This window comes from Mustela erminea, chromosome X (assembly GCF_009829155.1).
Source record: "Mustela erminea isolate mMusErm1 chromosome X, mMusErm1.Pri, whole genome shotgun sequence".
Classification (NCBI taxonomy): Eukaryota; Metazoa; Chordata; class Mammalia; order Carnivora; family Mustelidae; genus Mustela; species Mustela erminea.
In genome coordinates, this window is record NC_045635.1 from 114,519,250 (window position 1) to 114,542,376 (window position 23,127).

The window sequence follows — 23,127 nt, forward strand, 5'->3', positions numbered from 1 at the left end:
CTTGATCTTGGGGATATGGGCTTGAGCCCCACATTGGGTGTAGAAATTACTTCAACATTTTTTTTTTAATCTTTAAAAAAATTTCCCTTTGCAAAATTCAATTGTCAATGGGCTGATACAGTTGTAGTGGAAAGTCTACACTATAAAGCCCATTGTTCCTTGAGGGCCAGCTTGCAGATCTATTTAGAGAATGTGTACTTTCAGATTTTAAAAAGGGGGCTGAGAGTACAAGGGAACCTTGTGTGCACACTCCTCAGGCCACGTGGGTCTAGCGGAATGCACACTTGGGCAGCCAAGAGCCCAGGCAAGTTTCGCCACTGGGTTTCTCATCCATGTGTGTGGCTGGGGTGAAGGACTCAGCAACACAGAGCAAACCTTCAGGGCCAGGTTCGCTCAACAGCCAGCCCCTCCAGGCCCCCGAGGAGTGTTTTCAGAGAAGACTCTTAGGGTGGATGGGGCAGAGAAGAGAAAGTACAGGTTATCCCTGAGGCCAATGGGTACACAGACCACAGTTCTCTGTTCCTCATGAAAGACACACACCCTTGACTTTGCTTTTCTGTAGTTTGTAGATGTTGCTGTCAAGATAGCCACAAAAGGTGAGAGCTAGGGATGACCAGCAAGGTCACAAAATTCAGGCCTTCACTTTGACTCCAGCTCCTTTCCCTGCACATCCGTGAAAGGCTGTCCAGATAATCTTTTGGGAGGAAAAAAGTGACAATTCCTGATCTGGTGCTGGGAACCATTACGTAATCCAGCTGGAATTTGCCCCATATCCTCCCAATGAAACGGAAAAGGGACACCAGAGGGAAACAGATTGAGATATGGCTACACTGGCAAAGGCATGCTTAAAAGGATGTTGAACAACCATGATTTTTGTGAGGGGTCCAATGAGTTGGTCCCTGTCTGCTGCTCCGGACTCAGCTCCCTCCTGGGAACTCTTTTTTGCAGCAGCAGAACTGGGCAAATACCTTGGCTCTCAGGCCACTCTTGACTCTTCCCCACCGCACAGAGGCAGGATTCAGATTTGGGATAATCTGATTCCAGAGTTCTTGAGCTTTCCAGAAGTAGCAGGAGCCAGAGCAAGAGAGGGCCCCTAAAAACAGTGCCTGGCAGCCTAGGCCAAGGGCAAAAAGAACAGCAAAATCGAATCACTCTTTGAATCTGGGAGTGGACGACATGGGAATGGGGGAGTTGGCCAAGGGCCAACGTAGCTTGAGAGGCTTCCCGGAAAAAGTCGCTCTTACAAGTGTTACCCTCAGAACTCTGCATGGTGTTCGGTAGAGGGTTTGTGCTGTTATTGATATTATTATGCCTAGGGATGATTAATTCGACTAAAACGTACCCAGGAGGAACTAACTAGTTCTTTCTCTGGGGGGAGGAGGGTGTGTGCCAAATCCTGGGATACAGCAGCTGAGTCTGACTTCAGAAGGAAGGTGCGAGAAATACAGCACTGATTTCAATTTTAGTTCTGTAGAAATATTTGGGAAGCCTGCTTGGTGGTGTTTTCATGATTAAAAATGACCCAGTGCGTGAGCTTGACAGGAACATGGGCCACAGCAGGCCTGACATATGCTTTTTCCCATCTCCATATGTTTCATTTATATCTTAATCCACGGCCTGCTGGGGAAGAGCTGGGTAGCATAGCACTTTGGGGACCACTGTCAGTTGGTCTCATGCTATTTTCCTAGCCTATGGTATTCACACATCCTCCACTATGAGCTGGAATTTGGCCCTGGGCCTGTGGAATTGCCATAGGGCTGACTGCAGGGGAAAGCAAATTCGAAATGTGAAATGAATTTGTTCAAATGTGAGTCAGGGATGTGTTCAGTCTGTTTATAGAAGGAGGAAATGACATTTGAAGAAAATCGGTTCTGGGAGAAATGCTGTCATTATGTAAGCTTTCAAAATTTAGTAACTGACTGGCTAGGAGAGTAACAGATTGGCTAACTTGTAAAGTACCCAAACATGACCTTTACCCATTACCGTGTGGTGGCTTGGGTCCCAGCCCTGCCACTTAGACTATTCAACGAAAAGTCTAGGTTTTTGCATCTGTAAAATGAGGGTAATAGCAGTTGCTCGGTCAGTGAAGTGTCTGACTTCCACTCAAGTCACGATCTCAGGGTCCTGGGGTTGAGTCCTGCATTGGGCTCCCCGCTCAGTGAGAAGCCTGCTTCTCCCTCTCCCTCTGACCCTTGCCACTCCACTTGTGTTCTCTCTCTCTCTCCCTCAGTTTCTCAAATAAATAAATCTTTAAAAAAAAACCCATTTTGTTGATAGAGAGGATCAGGTACAGTTCTCAGTATGAGCTCAATATAAAATGTAGTAATAACAACAGCTAATATCTTAGAGGCAAATATCACATGCTTTTTTCATGTTGTCTCACTTACTCTTGACAGTTAGGCTACGAAACCAATAGAATACCATTAATACCATTAATAATGACATTAATAATTAATAATGACAATACAGCACACAGCACAGATTGGAATAGATAATTCACTAGATAATCCATTCACCCCCACACCTTCCACTACTGGGTTTTCATTTGTGGCCAGAAGGTGGGAGATGTTTCACAAGGCAATAGAATAATGAAGATAGGAGACCAAGGGAACAAAGCATTTTGGAGCCCAAATGCTGGAAAAGGGGTTTGCAGTCAGAGCCAAGCAGTGGCCAGGTTTTCAGACAAAGAATAATTGTGTATAACTATCTAACAAAGAGGCTTGTTTGGGGAGAAACAACCATAGGAATCATCCACGCACTTGAAATCTTATAATGAACCAGAAGAGTCACTACCCTTTATGTCTCTGTTCCTCACCCACCTTCCTTCTCTGTTTTCCTCTGCTGTAAGGGGAGGAGAAGGCCTTTTCTAGAAAGGGGTAGGGTCTAGTAAAATACCACCACCACCACCACCACCACCACCACCACCACCCCCCATCCCAGAAGGACAGCTTGCACTTGTGGGACACACAGTGTCTCTTTCAGGGCAAGATTATTTTAATACTAACTGAAACCAAAACAGGTTCAAATTTCCCTTCGGCCTTGAGGAGGTATCAGCACAAAATTTCGACATTTTTTGCTTACCCTGTCTGTGCATGGTTCCAAATTCTGACTACATTTCCCACTCCCCTTCCCCTAACCTCTGCCAATTCTCTGGGTGTGGGAGAAAGGAAGCGCTTTCAGTCTGGTCTCCAACAAAAGTCATGGAAATACGAATGACAGTAATACGATATTTGGAATTGTGTATTGTTTCAAAATAGGAAAGTCAGTTATATTTTTCTCCGGTGGCATTTTGCGCCATACTTTTCAAAACAACAAGTTAAGGAACACTTTCAGGTGAGCATTCTGAGCTGGGATTCCTCAGAAGCACCAGAGAGAGAAAAACTTAAATGATGACTTATTTGCTAGCTCAAAGGCACTGGATTTTAAGAGCTTGAGATTTAATCCTTAGTCAGCTTCCTCTTTATTTTGCAAAGAAAACAATTTAGAGGGAGACTTGTCCAAGGTCACCCGGCTAGTAAATGGCAGAGTCATATGTTTTAACGCCCCATTTTCAAAATTCTGTTATCTTTTTGTGTGTGGAAATTGACAAAATGATTAGTTGCCTCGAGGATTAAACGGGATATAAAGCAGTGTTCATAGCAGCTACACAAAACTGAATGAACATATTCTAGCCACTACACATTTTTCTTCCTTTATATTCACATCCACATATATTTTAGGTTTACATAGTTGTAATGTTTGTGTCTATGCCACATTGTGATCTTTTTTCACTTAACACAGCCCGCATACTTACCATTTTGATGTCTGAAGAATGTTCCATCTGGTCGGTAGACTACTTTTTTTTTAGACACTTTACCATTATTGAACATTTGGGTTGTTTTCCGTTTTTTACCATTATAAATAGTGGGACTTGGAACAATCTTACATAGCTTACCGCCCTCCCACCCCTGTACCCCTTTTGGGGTGGTTTCCTCGGAATATGTTCTCAAAAATGGAATGAGACACAGAAAGAGCTCTCAAACCAGATTGCTCTCCAGAGAAATACCACCAGTTTACTGTGTTTGTGTGTCACTAGTGACGAGAGGCTATATTATTGCAAAAAAAAAAAAAAAAAGTGGTTTAACTGTTCTGTCTAGGCATAGAAAAGGAACTTGGGGATTCTTGCCTGAAACTTCCTTTCCCAGCAACCCCTCCTCCCCCCAACTCTCCCCACCCCTGTACTCTTGGCAGTGATCATGCTTTCCTGGCCTTTTTCTGACTTCCTCCTCCTGTTCAGTGTCTTAGACCAAAAGTAAACGTGCTAATACAGAACAGGATGAATAATTTCTGTATTAAAATCTAAGAAAAGCCTCACATGGAGTGTGACATCCCAAGGGCTTCACCAAATCAAAGGAATGCCAGAGATTCACTTGTGAATTTCCATCACAAACAAAGCAGCGATCTGGGTTTTGAAGAAAAGCCTGCCATTTCAATAAGAAAATCTAACTGTGGCTCTATATATTTGTGGGCTTGAATTCAAAACTTTCAGCCCTCTGGGCTTGGGGTGCCTGTTCTGACTTCTGTCACTTACAAATTGTCACTGATTCAATAACAATAAGTTACATTTTTGAGTGTCAAGGCCCTTTGCCTCCATGCGGCATCTCATTTAATCCTCACAGCCATCCTTGGAGTGAACACTATTATCATCCCTATTTTATGAATGAGGAAATACGAGCTTAAAAAGAGTCACACGGCTAGGAACCACCGGAGCTGTGACATGAATTCAGGTCTGTTTGACTCCAAGGCCTTTGTGCTTCCTCTTGTCCTGCTTCTCACGCTCTCATTTATGACATGGTGACTTACCTGCCACGCTGACTCCAGTGTTGTTTCAAGGATTAAATGAGACCAGAATCCCCAAGTGCTTTGTAAAGAGTAGACAAAACATCGTATAGATGGGTAGGCATTTTATCAGTGTCAGCCATTATTATCACTTGGATTTAATTTAGCTATGGTGACTCTATAGGACTCTACCAGGCCACATCACCTAACCCAGCCCTACACTTTCTGGAGAGACTTAGTGGTTTCTATCCTAAGAACAACTTCTGTGAAATGGGTCTCTGATTAGAGTTACCCTATGCGATCTGCAAACGCAGTGTTCTCCAATCGTGGGGCTCTGCAGAGGAAGTCAGCACTCACCTGAATTGGGGGGTTTTTTCTTGACCTTTTGCATGTTTCCAGTTGAGTTCAATGAACTAGACAGGATGTGGTACTCAGAGACTCATCTTCTGAGCAAGCCCGGCTCTCCACCGCAGGTCTTACTGCAGTGGGCGAATGATGTGGTTAGGGGGTAGTAATGGAAGGAACCTCTGTCTCTCACTTGTTTTCCTAAGGAAGAGACCTGGAGTTAGACACACAGTTCATCTCCATACCAAATCAGTGACTGTTGGGAAGTTTTCCGTTTGTTACCATTATAAATAGTGGGACTTGGAACAATCTTACATAGCTTACCGCCCTCCCACCCCTGTACCCCTTTTGGGGTGGTTTCCTCGGAATATGTTCTCAAAAATGGAATGAGACACAGAAAGAGCTCTCAAACCAGATTGCTCTCCAGAGAAATACCACCAGCTTACTGTGTTTGTGTGTCACTAGTGACGAGAGGCTATATTATTGCAAAAAAGTTAGCTTTGAAAGGAGCCTTGAATTCCTCTGCCATTCCTGATTTCCTGAAGATGGCTTTACTGCTTTTGTTAAAAAAAAAAAAAAAAGCATGTGTACGTCGTATGTACACATACAGACTCTGTCACATGCCTCTCTGTCCCTTACACACATGGTCTCTAATTCTGTTTTTTTTCCTTGTATTTCCTGAAGTCATCTCTACCCCCAATGTGTGGCTTCCATTCATGACCCCAAGATCGAGAGTTGCATGCTTCACTGACTGAGCCAGGCAGGCGTCCCTGGTCTCTAATTCTTGTAAAATCCTAGGAAGTCGATATTATTATTATTACGGCCTTACTACAGATGAGGAACTCTGGCCCAGAGAGATGAACTAATCTGCCTCAGCACGCACAGTTGCTAAATGAAATCTTTGGGCAATATTTACCTCCCCGAAGAAGGAAAGTGGAAGATATTGGGATGCAGAGTTAAAGACCAGAGCTCTAGTTCCTACTTTGCCACTTCACCCTACACCTATGACCTTGGCTAGAGCTGTTTCATCATCTGCGAGTTAAAGGGTCCTACTCAGTTCTTGCTTTGGTTCTTTTATGGCTACACCCCCCCCCCCACGAAACCTGTATCATTATTTACGATTACTGGTTGTTCAGGAAAATAAAATAGAAATAGAAACAGACAGTATGGCGATGCTCCAAAATCAAACATGAGATAGAGATCCTACCAGGGACAATAGACCCTTTTTCTCTTTGACAAAGCTAAGTGTTGCTGCCACCTAGTGAGGAAAAGGAGCATAGCCTCCTTGCAAGGTCTGGTCTTTCTGGTCCCTGGGGTGGCCTAGGGAAAAACTAGGAGAAAATCATTCCATTGACCAAATAATTTGTGGGACTTCAGATATGCTAAACCTTATGGTGTTTCTGCAAGCTAGTCTCTACCTTTAACTAAAATGAGATTAGGAGAGGGGCGCCTGGGTGGCTCAGTTGGTTAAGCCCCGGACTCTTGATTTTGGCTCAGGTCATGATTTTGGAGGTCCTGCCATCCAGCCTGGCTTGCTCGCAGCTGCGTGCTGGATGTGGAGCCTGTTTAAGAGTCTCTCTCCCTCTCCCTCTGCTCCTTTTATCTCTCTCTTAAAAAAAGATTAGCTTTAAAAACAAATAAATAAAATGAGGTTAGGAGAAGAGCTTCTTTGGACGGTATTATTAAATGTACGTGTGACCCATCTCTGTCCTCTTTCAAATGTGCGAGTTATTGTGTTGTTTCCCATACCTCCCCTCCCTACACCAGCACCTGTAATCCTGTAAACTCTAGGTCTGAGCAGGAAAGAACCACCCTCAGAGAATTTCCAGGGCAACTCATTTCATAGTCCAGAGGACAAGTGACCGAGGTCACACAGGTAGTTAACGTATGCACCGGTGACTGTAGACCCGTCCCAGAATTCCCAAAGGTGGTCTGAAACCCACCCGGAAGGGACGAGATTAAATTATTTGCAAAATCACCTTCCCAGGAGACTAGCTCCCAGGCCCGCAGCAAGGTATGGAGATGGAATCAATGATATTTACATATTAAACAAAGCCAGAGTAGTTCCGGTGGGGAAGTGGGGGTGGTCAGGCCGGAATCCCCCACCCCAGGAGCCCTCCCTTACCGGAGCTTTAAGCTCAACAGGGTGCTCAGTGCGGAAGGAAGTGCTCCCCGGGACTCCCTGAGCCCCCCAGCCCGGGAATCTCAATTTCCGGAGAGACCTTTCCCACCCTGGGAGAACTCCCAGAACGTTCTCAGACGTGAGAACTGAAGCAATGGTTCTTGCAGGCCAGCCGGCAGCCAATAGAATGTATTTTAAGCAGTCAAAAGTTTTTATTTAGTACGAGTCCAATGAATCACTTGCAGCCAAACCACCGGCGCCTCGTTGAGCGGATCCACTTACTCTCTTCTTGGCACAATCAACAATCTTTTTAATAAGCAGACTAAAGTGGCTGACGTCACCAAGGGCACCCATTGAGTCAGGGGCTTTGCACTGTCTCCCATTTACATCTGACAACAGCCCAATGAGGTAATAATTATTATGATCCTCATTTTACAACTGAGTAAGCTGAGGCTCAGAGAGCACTGTGCCCAGAGTCCCTCAGCTCACCCTGATGTTCTCAGCCCGTGATCACTACCCCGTACCACCTCCTCCCTGCCACCTTGGCCTCGGGTGATAACAGCCTCCCCTTGGGGAACTGATCCACAGGCTTGGTAGGCTGGTTGCCTGTAGGGGGAGAGATTAGCTCGGGAAAACATTTTCCCTAATTAACAACAAATGTTTGCTGGGCTCAGGCGGAGGGGGAGACAGACTGTAGGAGGACAGGTGATTAATTAAGGGGAAGAATTTTTGATTATCTGTTGTTTCAGCTTATCAGAGCAATTGCTTCTCTCTCTTAACATGGATAATTAAGAACTGACTGCGTAGTTAAGTGGGGCAAACCTTCCTCCGCTCACATAAAATTCTCTTTGGTAATAGGCACAGAATTATTCATTGAAAAGGATGGACTTTCTTCCAGTGTTTGTTTTCAGGTATAATCCCGATCTCCTCCGATTAATTTATCAGTTAGGTGAAGAGCTTCCTTAAACAAGAACATCTATCTAGGGGCGCCTGGGTGGCTCAGTGGGCCTCTGCCTTCGGCTCGGGTCATGATCTCAGGGTCCTGGGATGGAGCACCGCATCGGGCTCTCTGCTCGGCGGTGAGCCTGCTTCCCTCTCTCTCTCTATCACTCGCTTTCTCTGCCTCTCTGCCTACTTGTGATCTTTGTCAAGTAAATAGATAGAATCTTTAAAAAAAAAAAAAAGAACATCTATCTATCACTCCTCTATATGTAATAGAGGAATTACATCTCTGTAATTTGAACAATAGTAATATTACTCTCGCCCCTCCTCTCTCCACACTTTTGACTTTTGTTGGTTCCTTGGGCTACGAATACATATTAAGGCTTAGATAACATTTTATGCTGTCTCTCTATAGCTTTTTTTAAGGCAGAGAATAATAAACAAGGGCATTTGGAAAATGTGAACAGGAAACAGTTGAGCACAAATTGAGAATGCTGTTAAAAAGTGAGTCGGGGACCAAAGGAAACTTTGTGTTCAGAAAGAAAAGAAAAAGCCTTTTTTTTTTTTTTTTTTTTTTTTATGATGCCTTGCCTTTCGCTCTTGTCTAGGCCCCATGCACCAAGTCTGGACTACAAGGAATTTTCAGCTGTTTCCTGAAATAAACCCAAGGTATAGGACCACAAATTTCACTCCTGGGGTTGAGATCTTGTCTCATATTTCATTAAATCCCACCCCCCGCCTAGTCTAGCCTAGTTTTAACATGTTTTAGCTAATATTGAGTGAGTCAAAATGCAATCAGGTTTCAGCCTTCAAGAATCAAGTTGCTTTTTTCTTGTTAAGCAGCAAAAGAAATGAACTATAGAGACTTGATTTCAGAGCGTGAAGGGGGGGCTGTAAAGATAAGTGAATGTTCTCATCCTATTTTATATGAATCGTAAGTGTAATAATGCAGCCAGCCACGGCATGGGCAACTCTGCAGTGGCTGGTTATAGCCAGCTTCCAATCCAACTGTCTACCTGTAGGGTACAATTCACGGAAACAACTGTTCAATTAAAAAGAGAAAACTGCTGTGTGCGTGTGCGTGCGCGTGCGTGTGTGTTGTCTGTATGTTTAATCCAGACAAGTTAGAATTGAAAAGAATTTTTAGTATTGAAAAGCGTTTTTATTTTTTAATTGTTTTAAATAATTTTTAAAATTATGTTAGTCACCATACAAAGCATTTTTAGAATTAGGACAATTCTCACTACCAGAAGTCTGTGCTCAACTTACGTAGTGTGGTGTGTGAGAAGTTCCCTAAGACACCCCTTTGTCTCCCTAACTCCCCCCTGCCTTCCTCCTACAGCACGTGACAGCTACTTAAACCAACGCTCCCCCCAGCAGGGAGGTGAAGATCTTGTCTCTTGGTGGCCTCTGGTAAAATCATGCATTTGGAAAGAAGAGGGTAAAAAAAACAAAAACAAAAAACACCTGAAATCTTGGCAGGAAGCAATTATTATGTGCCAAGCATAATGCTAGCAAACATGCATATGAAAAGATACTCAACCTCATTAGTCATGAGGGAAATGCAAATTAAAGCCACAGTGAGATTCCACTGCATACCCGATCAAGTTGGTTAAAATAGAGACAAAGCAAAACCAAAACTGATACTATCAACATGCTGACAAAGATGCAGAGTATTTGGATCTCTTGAATATTGCTGGTGAGAGGAGAAATATTCAAGGTGAGCAAGATGAAAATGTGTACTAATTTGGTCTCTTATCTAGAATGGACCTTTGGTGGCGGCTAAAATAAAGGATTGTTATAAGCAGGTCCTGACCAGGGCCGTAGCTAAAAACACTAGTGGCTATGTATTATGTAGTGACTAAATCATTCAGAGCAAAATGAAGAACTCTGGAGAGACACTTAAATTCCTGGTCTCAGCCTGAAACCTGTTCCAAAGATGGGGAGTTTGATGTTCTTTCTATTAGAATTACTTCTGGAAACCTAATTTTTTTCAAGATTCTATTTTTAAGCAATCTCTACACCCAACAAGAGGCTCGAACCCACAACCCCAAGATCAAGACTCGCCTGCCTCACTGACTGAGCCAGCTCGGTGTCCCTGGAAACCTATTTTTTTAAAAAAAAGATTTTATTTATTTATTTGACAGGGAGAGAGAGATCACAAGTAGGCAGAAAGGCAGGCAGAGGAGGGTGGCAGGTAGCAGGCTCCCCGCTGAGCAGAGATTCCCGATGTGGGGCTCGATCCCATGACCCTGAGATCATGACCTGAGCCAAAGGCAGAGGCTCAACCCACAGAGCCACCCAGGTGCCCCTGGAAACCTATTTTTAAAAAAAAAAAAAATTTTAAGATTTTATTTATTTATTTGACACAGAGATCACAAGCAGGCAGAGAGGCAGGCAGGGATAGAGGGGGAAGCGGGCTCCCTGCCCGATGTGGGACTTTGTCCCAGAACCCTGAGATCATGACTGAGACAAAGGCAAAGGCTTAACCCACTGAGCCACCCAGGCACGCCAAAACCTTTTTTTTTTTTTTTTAAATTTACAATAAGATCTGTGCCCAAGCTGGGGCTTGAATTCACAACCCCGAGATCAAGAGTCGCATGCCCTACTGACTGAGCCAGCCAGGCGCCCCTCTGGAAACCTAATTTCCACCACTGAAAGAACATATGTCTCCTTTTAATTTTAAGAAATTGATCACTTCCGTAGATTGCTATTAGTAGGGAGAAGTTTGTGGAATGGGGGAGGCGGGAGGCCGAAGGGAGAAAGACAGAGGGAGAGACCTTGTGATCAGGTGGATGAACTCTCCTTCTGGGCACCCGGTCCAGTTCAGGGCTCCCCTCTAATGAATGCCTCCTGCAGCCTTTTAGCCGTCAGGTTCATGTACAGATTTACTGTGTTCCACACGAGTCACAGCAACCTGAGCTTCCTAGGATTGGTGACCCTTGGAAACCATTTCCTCATAAGGGGGCTGCACGTGGTCCCAGGATTTACTGTACCTATCTCAATCAATGCTAATGACTTCCCCACATTAATGGCTTCTGCTTTCAGCAAGAATTAGGCGCCTCCCCAGTTCTGCCATTTCCCTAACAACTATGAATTACAGTCAAGGTTATGCTCTTATCTCCACCGGATTCAAATCACCCTCCTGGCTTGGGAGCTCTGGGCAGCTTTCTAGACAGATGTTGCCATGGTTCTGTTTGCCTGACTACCTGCCAATTTGGTTAATGTGGGTAAATACACTTATACTCTCTGCCTTTTACCTTTGGAGGGGACCTGTCTGGAGTTAATTGAAATAGAGAACGCCAAATAATCTGAATAAATATACATTGTTTTGCACGAGGCAACTAAATCAAGCCGAAGAGTTATCTAAAGTGATAACTACTGTAGAGAAGCGACAGTTTGTGTTGTTGTTACATGCCTGAATTGCTCATGTGGAGGTCATTTTTTTTGGACTAGAAAATGACCTATGATGGTACAATCAATGGGATTGCCAGCTGTTTGATTTCATTCTGGTTGGTTTGGCCAAATACCATTGACCAGAAAACAATCCATCTGACTGTGATCATTTCTAATTGTTCTGACAGAATTGATTGATTGAGGATTTTTTTCACCCATGGAGACAGGCTTGTTTTTGTATGGTTTTGATATTTAGGAATTTGGAGCTCTTTTCCTCTACAAAGGATTCAAAGTTTCCATTCTTTTTTCTTTTTAATTTTTTTTTTTTTATTTGAGAGAGAGACAGTGAGAGAGAGCATGAGCGAGGAGAAGGTCAGAGGGAGAAGCAGACTCCCCGTGGAGCTGGGAGCCTGATGCGGGACTCGATCCCGGGACTCCGGGATCATGACTGAGCCGAAGGCAGTCGTCCAACCAACTGAGCCACCCAGGCGTCCCTTCTTTTTAATTTTTTTATTATTTTTAAAAAAGATTTTATTCATTTGTCGGAAAGAGAGAGAAGGAGCACAAGCAGGGGGAGCCACAGCCAGAGGGAACAACAGGCTCCCCGCTGAGCAAGGAGGGAGCCGTACCCTGGGATCCTAACCTGAGCCAAAGGCAGATGCTTAACCAACTGAGCCACCCAAGTGTCCCAAAGGTTCCATTCTTTTTCTTAGATAAAGCACACACCTGTCTGAAGGCTGAAAGTTGGTAATATGTCGCCTATTATTTGTATAATTAAATCACTAAGCACTCTGGAAATGACCTTCCTCTTTGCCCCAAGTCCTGCAGCGTCTTGCGGGTGACTTTCCTATCTATTATCCCTCTCTATCCAGAATGCTCTGACTCCCAGCTTCTCCCAGCACTTATAGGCACTTAGTAAATATTTCTCTGCCTAGCACAGTGCCTGAAGGGGCTCCATGCTGGGTTGAATGGAACAGAGAGAAGAGAGAAACCCTACCCTTCCCTCACTTATGTAGACAAAATGCCAACCTCCAAATAGCCAATGTAAAACAAAGCTGGCTGGGTGTATTTACAAAACGGGGGAGGAAGCAGATGGTACATTTAGGGTGGCTTGGACTGGCCTCGACCAGCCTACACTGGGAAGCTGGGGGTTGTTAGTATGAGTAGGCCTGGACCTGCCACGTGTTAGTGCCTCCTGTTACCCTTCGAAACCTCATGGGGAATGGGCAGGAGGCTGTGGTCCACCGCAAACTGAAGTGAAAAGGTGCAGGAAATCAGAAAGCAGTCAGTGAGCATCACTAGAATGAGCTAGGGATAATCATAATAACTGCCATTTACCAAGTTCCAGGCCCCATGCTCTATACTTTCCCATACATTATCTCATATCTTGCTCATATCTCCATTTCGTGCTGTGGGAACTAGGACTCATGTTGGTACAGAGCTTGGCAGTGTTCCCACGGAAGTCCAAGGCACTCTAACCCTGGTCTGTCTGAGTTCAGAGCCAGAACTCCCTTTTAACCATTGCACTATTAGCCAAAAAAAGAGTCTAGAAACATGCAAAGCCTACTGGGAGGTGGGGAGGGGGGTGTCAAAGTAGCTTCCAGGGTGCACTTTGATCAGTTGCTAGAGAGCCCAACTGAAGAGATAGACTTATTGGCCACTGGGCAGGGGACCTGTGGGAGGAAGATCTGGCCTGAGCCCCTGACTAGGCTGGAAGAGGGGTGGGACCAGGAAGGAGACCAATAACAATTAAAGGAAAATATCCAGCACCTAGGAGAGCTCCGGGCTTCTCTTCTGTTGGGGCAAAGCTGGACCTGGCAACACTCTTGGTCCTGCCTTTTGCCCAGAGAGCTCCCCCAGGTCAAGCAATGTGTTCAGTGATGTGACAGGGCGGCATGCACTGCTGTGGGCAGCTCACAAGTGGGAGCTGTGTGTTAAGGAGATGAGCTGTATGTCAAACGTCTAAGTTGTAGCCTAGCTATGTCCCTGAACCCAGACCCTGCCCCAAATCCTCGAGCACTAGAACAGCAGTGACAGCTGTGAAAACAAGCCGCCTTGCTCATCTTGGCATTGAGTTATAGAGCACATCATCATTATGGAGGGAATCAGTAACATCTGTCTTTCCTGGCCCTTATTTAACTTATTCTACTTAGGCAACCTCTCCATGTTCCCACTCCGTAACTACTGTAAATGATGCAAAAGACGAGCAAGAGACAGAGACAGAAAGAGGGAGAGAGAATTAATTTACCACTGGGTGAAATGAAAATGTACTGAAGTGTAATGGAATTTCATTAACTTCGGAAATGATGATGAATGCTGTCCAAATAATTCTTACTAATGCATAATTCACAGCTGAAAATAGAGCCAAACTCTCCTAAAAAGCACATCCATTTATGCCCCCAAATTAATTTGGTGTGTTATTCAGGATGGTTGACAGGATAAAAGATCTACTATGAAATGTAATCATCTATTAAGATTAGGAATCTATGAGTCTTTCTGGTTTAGTAGATGAGGGGAACTGAGAACAAGTGGCAGCTTGAGAGGCAGACACCCACAGTCCTCATTCTCATAATTTGAATCTCCCCAAAGACATAATTTCAGACATAACCACGGAGAAGTTAGGATGAGCTTTGAGATCTCCATAGCAACGACGACCCAGTTCATATATATATCCCAAAAGGAAATTAAAATCCCTTTCAACAGATTCAAATGGGGTCAGGAAAAGTCCCATACCTTTCCTGACTGGCGAGGTTTTTACGTTGTATGTTTATATAATATATAAATTATATAGATCATATATTATATACATTTATACATAATTACACAGAAAAGGTTTAAAAATCACTTTCCCATTTTGCGTAATATTGTCTTTCCTATTCCACAAACTCTTAGAGACATTTATCACTTAATGTCTCAAGACATAATAATCCCTTCATTAAAACCCACTTATGCTTTTTGTATACTCAGGAGAATGGTAATGGGGGAGAGACCTTTTCACCTTTGGATCTAACACAAACCCCCACTGTGGTTGGCAGAGAGATCATTATGCTGTAGGAGGGTAGCTATTGGCCTAGCTTCCACCAATGGGAATGCGTGACTTCAGAGGCCAAGCAACAACTCACAATAAGGCGTCATGGCTCTTTGCCCCCTTCAGCCAATCAGAAAGAACCTTGGTCAGACATGTGAATAGTAATGTCAGAGTGACTTCTGTAACCCTCTGAATTCCTTCCCCAGCATGGATCCTACTGTGCAGAGGTGGAGGTGTCACAGAGCAGGGGAGCACTACCTTCCAAGGTCACCCCCATTTGTCTAAATGGTCAGGTCTTATGATTTGAGGTGCTGGGATGATAAACAAGTTAATTGGCTGCTGATACAGGTGTCTGATTCAGGACGCAGCTGCCACTGAGCAGCATCGACCAATGGGAAGCCGTACTATGTAGGACCAACAATACCTCACAATGGAGGCTTCTCCCAACCATGGGTCCCTCAGCCACTAAGAGAATACTTTGTTGCTGACATATGAGTATTATCTGATAGCAGGGATGACTAATTCTACCTTCTCAGGTCTTTCTCTTCAGATGAGGTTTAGTGACTGAAAGTGAATGTGTCAGGGGGCTTGACCTTATGATTTAGAATGCTCGGGTGGTAACTGAGTACATTGTCAGCTGATCCCGAGGGTGTGCTTAAGTAGAAGGGTAGCCATTGGCCAGCTTCCACCAATGGGAGACCTTGGTTTGAGCGAGTGGCAACACCTCACAATAGAGGCATCACCTGCCTCTCCGTGGGTGCTTTAGCCAATCAGACAGCACCTTGTATTGACATGTGAATAGTGACGTAAGGGACGATTTCTGCCATCCTCTCAAGTCCTTTACTTAGGATGAAACCTGGCACATATGGCTGTCATGGGGGCCTACCACCTTCTAAGACCACCCCTATTCCTCTTAATGGCTTGACCCTATGATTTGGAATGCTTGGGTGGTAACTGAGTAGATTGTCTGCTGATCCTGAGGGTGTGCTTAAGTAGAAGGGCAGCCATTGGCCAGCTTCCACCAATGGGAGGCCTTACTGTGAGGGGTCATCAAGGCCTCACAATGGAGACATCATGACTGCCCCCCCACCAATGTGAGTCGTGACGTCGGAATAACTAAGGCTACTCTCCATTCCTTCCCCTAGAGCAGGATTCAGTGTGTGAGGTGGAAAGGTAGTGGGAGAGGAACACTACTTTCCAGGGCCATCCCTATGCCTCTTAACCGTCTTTCTGTATGATATGGGAGCTGAGATGGGAGTCAAGGACATCGTCAGCTGATCCTGAGGGTGTGCTTAAGTAGAAGGGCAGCCATTGGCCAGCTTCCTCCAATGGGAGACCTTGGTTTGAGCGAGTGGCAACACCTCACAATAGAGGCATCACCTGCCTCTCCGTGGGTGCTTTAGCCAATCAGACAGCACCTTGTATTGACATGTGAATAGTGACGTAAGGGACGATTTCTGCCATCCTCTCAAGTCCTTTTCCTAGGATGAAACCTGGCACATATGGCTGTCATGGGGGACTACCACCTTCTAAGTCCACCCCTATTCCTCTTAATGGCTTGACCCTATGATTTGGAATGCTTGGGTGGTAACAGTACATTGTCTGCTGATCCTGAGGGTGTGCTTAAGTAGAAGGGCAGCCATTGGCCAGCTTCCACCAATGGGAGGCCTTACTGTGTGGGGTAATCAATGCCTCACAATGGAGGCATCATGACTGCCCCCCCACCAATGTGAGTCGTGACGTCGAAATAACTAAAGCTACTCTCCATTCCTTCCCCTAGAGCAGGATTCAGTGTGTGAGGTGGAAAGGTAGTGGGAGAGGAACACTACTTCCCAGGGCCATCCCTATGCCTCTTAACAGTCTTTCTGTATGATATGGGAGCTGAGGTGGGAGTCAAGGACATCGTCAGCTGATCCTGAGGGTGTGCTTAAGTAGAAGGGCAGCCATTGGCCAGCTTCCACCAATGGGAGGCCTTACTGTGAGGGGTCATCAAGGCCTCACAATGGAGGCATCATGATGCCCCCCACCAATGTGAGTCGTGACGTCGGAATAACTAAGGCTACTCTCCATTCCTTCCCCTAGAGCAGGATTCAGTGTGTGAGGTGGAAAGGTAGTGGGAGAGGAACACTACTTTCCAGGGCCATCCCTATGCCTCTTAACCGTCTTTCTGTATGATATGGGAGCTGAGGTGGGAGTCAAGGACATCGTCAGCTGATCCTGAGGGTGTGCTTAAGTAGAAGGGCAGCCAGTGGCCAGCTTCCTCCAATGGGAGACCTTGGTTTGAGCGAGTGGCAACACCTCACAATAGAGGCATCACCTGCCTCTCCGTGGGTGTTTTAGCCAATCAGACAGCACCTTGTATTGACATGTGAATAGTGATGTAAAGGACGATATCTGCCATCCTCTCAAGTCCTTTTCCTAGGATAAAACCTGACACATATGGCTGTCATGGGGGACTACCACCTTCTAAGTCCACCCCTATTCCTCTTAATGGCTTGACCCTATGATTTGGAATGCTTGGGTGGTAACAGTACATTGTCTGCTGATCCTGAGGGTGTGCTTAAGTAGAAGGGCAGCCATTGGCCAGCTTCCTCCAATGGGAGACCTTGGTTTGAGCGAGTGGCAACACCTCACAATAGAGGCATCACCTGCCTCTCCGTGGGTGCTTTAGCCAATCAGACAGCACCTTGTATTGACATGTGAATAGTGACGTAAGGGACGATTTCTGCCATCCTCTCAAGTCCTTTTCCTAGGATGAAACCTGGCACATATGGCTGTCATGGGGGACTACCACCTTCTAAGACCACCCCTATTCCTCTTAATGGCTTGACCCTATGATTTGGAATGCTTGGGTGGTAACTGAGTAGATTGTCTGCTGATCCTGAGGGTGTGCTTAAGTAGAAGGGCAGCCATTGGCCAGCTTCCACCAATGGGAGGCCTTACTGTGAGGGGTCATCAATGCCTCACAATGGAGGCATCATGACTGCCCCCCCACCAATGTGAGTCGTGACGTCGGAATAAGTAAAGCTACTCTCCATTCCTTCCCCTAGAGCAGGATTCAGTGTGTGAGGTGGAAAGGTAGTGGGAGAGGAACACTACTTTCCAGGGCCATCCCTATGCCTCTTAACCGTCTTTCTGTATGATATGGGAGCTGAGGTGGGAGTCAAGGACATCGTCAGCTGATCCTGAGGGTGTGCTTAAGTAGAAGGGCAGCCATTGGCCAGCTTCCACCAATGGGAGACCTTGGTTTGAGCGAGTGGCAACACCTCACAATAGAGGCATCACCTGCCTCTCCGTGGGTGCTTTAGCCAATCATTGACAGCACTTTGTATTGACATGTGAATAGTGACGTAAGGGACGATTTCTGCCATCCTCTCAAGTCCTTTTCCTAGGATGAAACCTGGCACATATGGCTGTCATGGGGGCCTTCCACCTTCTAAGGCCACCCCTATTCCTCTTAATGGCTTGACCCTATGATTTGGAATGCTTGGGTGGTAACAGTACATTGTCTGCTGATCCTGAGGGTGTGCTTAAGTAGAAGGGCAGCCATTGGCCAGCTTCCACCAATGGGAGGCCTTACTGTGAGGGGTCATCAAGGCCTCACAATGGAGGCATCATGACTGCCCCCCCACCAATGTGAGTCGTGACGTCGGAATAACTAAAGCTACTCTCCATTCCTTCACCTAGAGCAGGATTCAGTGTGTGAGGTGGAAAGGTAGTGGGAGAGGAACACTACTTTCCAGGGCCATCCCTATGCCTCTTAACAGTCTTTCTGTATGAAATGGGAGCTGAGATGGGAGTCAAGGACATCGTCAGCTGATCCTGAGGGTGTGCTTAAGTAGAAGGGCAGCCATTGGCCAGCTTCCACCAATGGGAGACCTTGGTTTGAGCGAGTGGCAACACCTCACAATAGAGGCATCACCTGCCTCTACGTGGATGCTTTAGCCAATCAGACAGCACCTTGTATTGACATGTGAATAGTGACGTAAGGGACGATTTCTGCCATCCTCTCAAGTCCTTTTCCTAGGATGAAACCTGGCACATATGGCTGTCATGGGGACCTTCCACCTTCTAAGGCCACCCCTATTCCTCTTAATGGCTTGACCCTATGATTTGGAATGCTTGGGTGGTAACAGTACATTGTCTGCTGATCCTGAGGGTGTGCTTAAGTAGAAGGGCAGCCATTGGCCAGCTTCCACCAACGGGAGGCCTTACTGTGAGGGGTCATCAATGCCTCACAATGGAGGCATCATGACTGCCCCCCCACCAATGTGAGTCGTGACGTCGGAATAACTAAGGCTACACTCCATTACTTCCCCTAGAGCAGGATTCAGTGTGTGAGGTGGAAAGGTAGTGGGAGAGGAACACTACTTTCCAGGGCCATCCCTATGCCTCTTAACAGTCTTTCTGTATGATATGGGAGCTGAGGTGGGAGTCAAGGACATCGTCAGCTGATCCTGAGGGTGTGCTTAAGTAGAAGGGCAGCCATTGGCCAGCTTCCTCCAATGGGAGACCTTGGTTTGAGCGAGTGGCAACACCTCACAATAGAGGCATCACCTGCCTCTCCGTGGGTGCTTTAGCCAATCATTGACAGCACCTTGTATTGATATGTGAATAGTGACGTAAGGGACGATTTCTGCCATCCTCTCAAGTCCTTTTCCTAGGATGAAACCTGGCACATATGGCTGTCATGGGGGCCTTCCACCTTCTAAGGCCACCCCTATTCCTCTTAATGGCTTGACCCTATGATTTGGAATGCTTGGGTGGTAACAGTACATTGTCTGCTGATCCTGAGGGTGTGCTTAAGTAGAAGGGCAGCCATTGGCCAGCTTCCACCAATGGGAGGCCTTACTGTGAGGGGTCATCAAGGCCTCACAATGGAGGCATCATGACTGCCCCCCCACCAATGTGAGTCGTGACGTCGGAATAACTAAAGCTACTCTCCATTCCTTCCCCTAGAGCAGGATTCAGTGTGTGAGGTGGAAAGGTAGTGGGAGAGGAACACTACTTTCCAGGGCCATCCCTATGCCTCTTAACAGTCTTTCTGTATGAAATGGGAGCTGAGATGGGAGTCAAGGACATCGTCAGCTGATCCTGAGGGTGTGCTTAAGTAGAAGGGCAGCCATTGGCCAGCTTCCTCCAATGGGAGATCTTGGTTTGAGCGAGTGGCAACACCTCACAATAGAGGCATCACCTGCCTCTACGTGGATGCTTTAGCCAATCAGACAGCACCTTGTATTGACATGTGAATAGTGACGTAAGGGACGATTTCTGCCATCCTCTCAAGTCCTTTTCCTAGGATGAAACCTGGCACATATGGCTGTCATGGGGACCTTCCACCTTCTAAGGCCACCCCTATTCCTCTTAATGGCTTGACCCTATGATTTGGAATGCTTGGGTGGTAACAGTACATTGTCTGCTGATCCTGAGGGTGTGCTTAAGTAGAAGGGCAGCCATTGGCCAGCTTCCACCAACGGGAGGCCTTACTGTGAGGGGTCATCAATGCCTCACAATGGAGGCATCATGACTGCCCCCCCACCAATGTGAGTCGTGATGTCGGAATAACTAAGGCTACACTCCATTCCTTCCCCTAGAGCAGGATTCAGTGTGTGAGGTGGAAAGGTAGTGGGAGAGGAACACTACTTCCCAGGGCCATCCCTATGCCTCTTAACAGTCTTTCTGTATGATATGGGAGCTGAGGTGGGAGTCAAGGACATCGTCAGCTGATCCTGAGGGTGTGCTTAAGTAGAAGGGCAGCCATTGGCCAGCTTCCTCCAATGGGAGACCTTGGTTTGAGCGAGTGGCAACACCTCACAATAGAGGCATCACCTGCCTCTCCGTGGGTGCTTTAGCCAATCATTGACAGCACCTTGTATTGACATGTGAATAGTGACGTAAGGGACGATTTCTGCCATCCTCTCAAGTCCTTTTCCTAGGATGAAACCTGGCACATATGGCTGTCATGGGGGCCTTCCACCTTCTAAGGCCACCCCTATTCCTCTTAATGGCTTGACCCTATGATTTGGAATGCTTGGGTGGTAACAGTACATTGTCTGCTGATCCTGAGGGTGTGCTTAAGTAGAAGGGCAGCCATTGGCCAGCTTCCACCAATGGGAGGCCTTAATGTGAGGGGTCATCAAGGCCTCACAATGGAGGCATCATGACTGCCCCCCCACCAATGTGAGTCGTGACGTCGGAATAACTAAGGCTACACTCCATTCCTTCCCCTAGAGCAGGATTCAGTGTGTGAGGTGGAAAGGTAGTGGGAGAGGAACACCCCCTTCCAGGTCCATCCTCTTAACAGTCTTACCTTGTGATACTGGTGCTGAGGTGGGAGTCAAGGACATTGCCAGCTAATCCTGAGGGTGTGATTAAGTAGAAGGGCAGCCATTGACCAGCTTCCACCAATGGGTGACCTTTTTTTGCCAGGCCATCAGTGCCTCACAATGGAGGCATCATGACTCCTCCCCCTCCGTCTCCCACTGCCCTCCAGGAGTCCTACATCTATTGTGACAAAATCTGGTGCTGACGTGTTAAAAGTGATGTTAGGGTTCATTAATGCTACCCTGTATTTCCTCCCCCAGAACAAGCAAGATTCAGTGTGTGAGGTGGGGCGGGGAGCACTAACTTCTAGGTCCCTCTTTATTCGTCTTCACAGTCCTACCCTATGATATGGGTGCTTTAGTGGCAATCAAGCCCACTGGTTGCTGATACAGCGTATGTGATTAGGTAGGAAGCTGCCATTGGCCAGCTTCCACCAATGGGAGTCCTTAGTTTGTTAGGTCATCAATGCCTCACGATGGAGGCATCATGGCTCCTTTCTCCCATGGGTCCCTCAGCCACTCAAGAGAACACCTTGTGCTGACACCTGAATAGTAATGTCAGGAAATGTATCTCCCTCTCTGAACAGCTTCCCTTGGGGGCAAAAGTGCAAATAAATGGGTCACTATCAATTAAGAGGTCGCCGAAGTATTTCCCACCCTGGTATCCCCACCCTGTCCCTGCTGCTATGGTGTGATGTCATAGACTTCTTACATCACAGTAACCAGGTAACCCTTGTTGAAGATACTTGTCTCTGCCTGTTCCCATACCCAGGGATTTATGTGCAGTTACATGGAGATAAGTCGCTTACCTTATGAGTCCGACATTTTCTATGCTGTATCTCAGTTTTTCATACCTTGGCGCCTTTGGAAACTGCTGTGCCTTTACAAAGGAGCCCAGTCTTGTTCTTTAGCAGGCTTTTAGGATCCCATGTGGCTTGCTCGGTCCCCTCCACGCACCCACCAAGGCTTCTCCCCACCACCTCCGCTGTGAGCACATAGGTATCAGGGCTCCCCCGGGGCCTGAGCTCACTTTACTTCATCTACACCCATTCGAGTGCTACTTACCCTTCCAACGCCAGCTTCACCGTCTTCTTCGGAGCCCTCTTGCTCCGGGTTGAAATGTTCCCCTTTGCTGTGTGTTTGAACAGAGCATCAGTGTTAGTACTGGATCTTTAACTAGTTTACCAGCTTAGTACATTTATCCCTTGGCCCTCTAAAATTTGTTTAGATGGCTATATTGGGGGAAAAAATCGCTATATTGAATGAGTCCTAATAAACTATCTCCAATTCATTGTGGAACAAATAGAATAAATGAATAAAGAAATAGTAAAGAAAATAGTCTCTTTCACCTCCAAGTTGCACCTCTAAGCCCTATTTGTTCCCTATCTTCCACCTCTGCCATTACCTTGATTTTCTGATGGGACTACTCACCTGGTAGTTGGATGGATGTTGTTTGTTCTCTGGATACAAGCCTTGCCTCCACGAAGGTGGGTTCCAGACGTCTTCATCAAGGCTCTTCTCCAGTGTCTGAGCTGTCCCAGGGAGTCCACCAGTATTTATACCCTAGCCCCACCCAGATTGCCCTATTGTGTGCTAATCATCCCACTATGACCTAGCCTGCACTATGACATAGGTGGACCAGGACTACTTGTAGATGGATGTATTTCAATGACTGAATACTTTTCAAGGTAGAGGAAACATAGTTACATATAAGCACAAAGACTGATACAATAATGTTCCCACAAACTTGTTTAGAATTCTGGATTCACAATCCCATCACTTTTTCTGTTCATAAAGTGTGTGAACTGGCACTGGAGCTGCTGCCTGACAAGCTCCATGACACTCTTCAGAGGCCTATTGCTTATTTCAGTTTTTCATCAGACCCCATAGCCAAGCCACATACCCCTAGTTTCAGAGCTATACTAGCAGTAGCTAAACATGAAACTTCAGTTAAGTTAGTTCTAATTAAACCTAATGGCTCTTCATGCTTTTGTGCTAAAAAACATACCCTTCTTGTATTAAATAAAAAACAGTGGTCACTTGTGGGTGCCTGGGTGGCTCAATCGGTTAAGGGACTGACTCTTGATGTCTGCTCCAATCATGGTCTGAGATCAAGCCCTGCATCAGGCTCTGGGCATGGGACTGGCTTAAGA

At 46.1% G+C, this 23,127-nt stretch overlaps 1 protein-coding gene across 1 annotated transcript in view; it reads right to left on the reverse strand.

Moving 5' to 3' along the window:
- Positions 1–22,506, reverse strand: part of MAP7D3 (MAP7 domain containing 3) — a 57,474-nt gene extending 34,968 nt beyond the window's left edge. Inside the window, exons 1-3 of the mRNA XM_032330446.1 lie at positions 22,406–22,506; positions 22,040–22,106; positions 5,176–5,364 (exon numbers count right to left, since the gene is read on the reverse strand). Of these exons, the coding sequence (XP_032186337.1) occupies positions 5,176–5,209 (34 nt within the window). The 5' untranslated portion in view covers positions 5,210–5,364; positions 22,040–22,106; positions 22,406–22,506. The remainder of the gene's footprint in view (positions 1–5,175; positions 5,365–22,039; positions 22,107–22,405) is intronic.
- Positions 22,507–23,127: the final 621 nt, after the last annotated feature.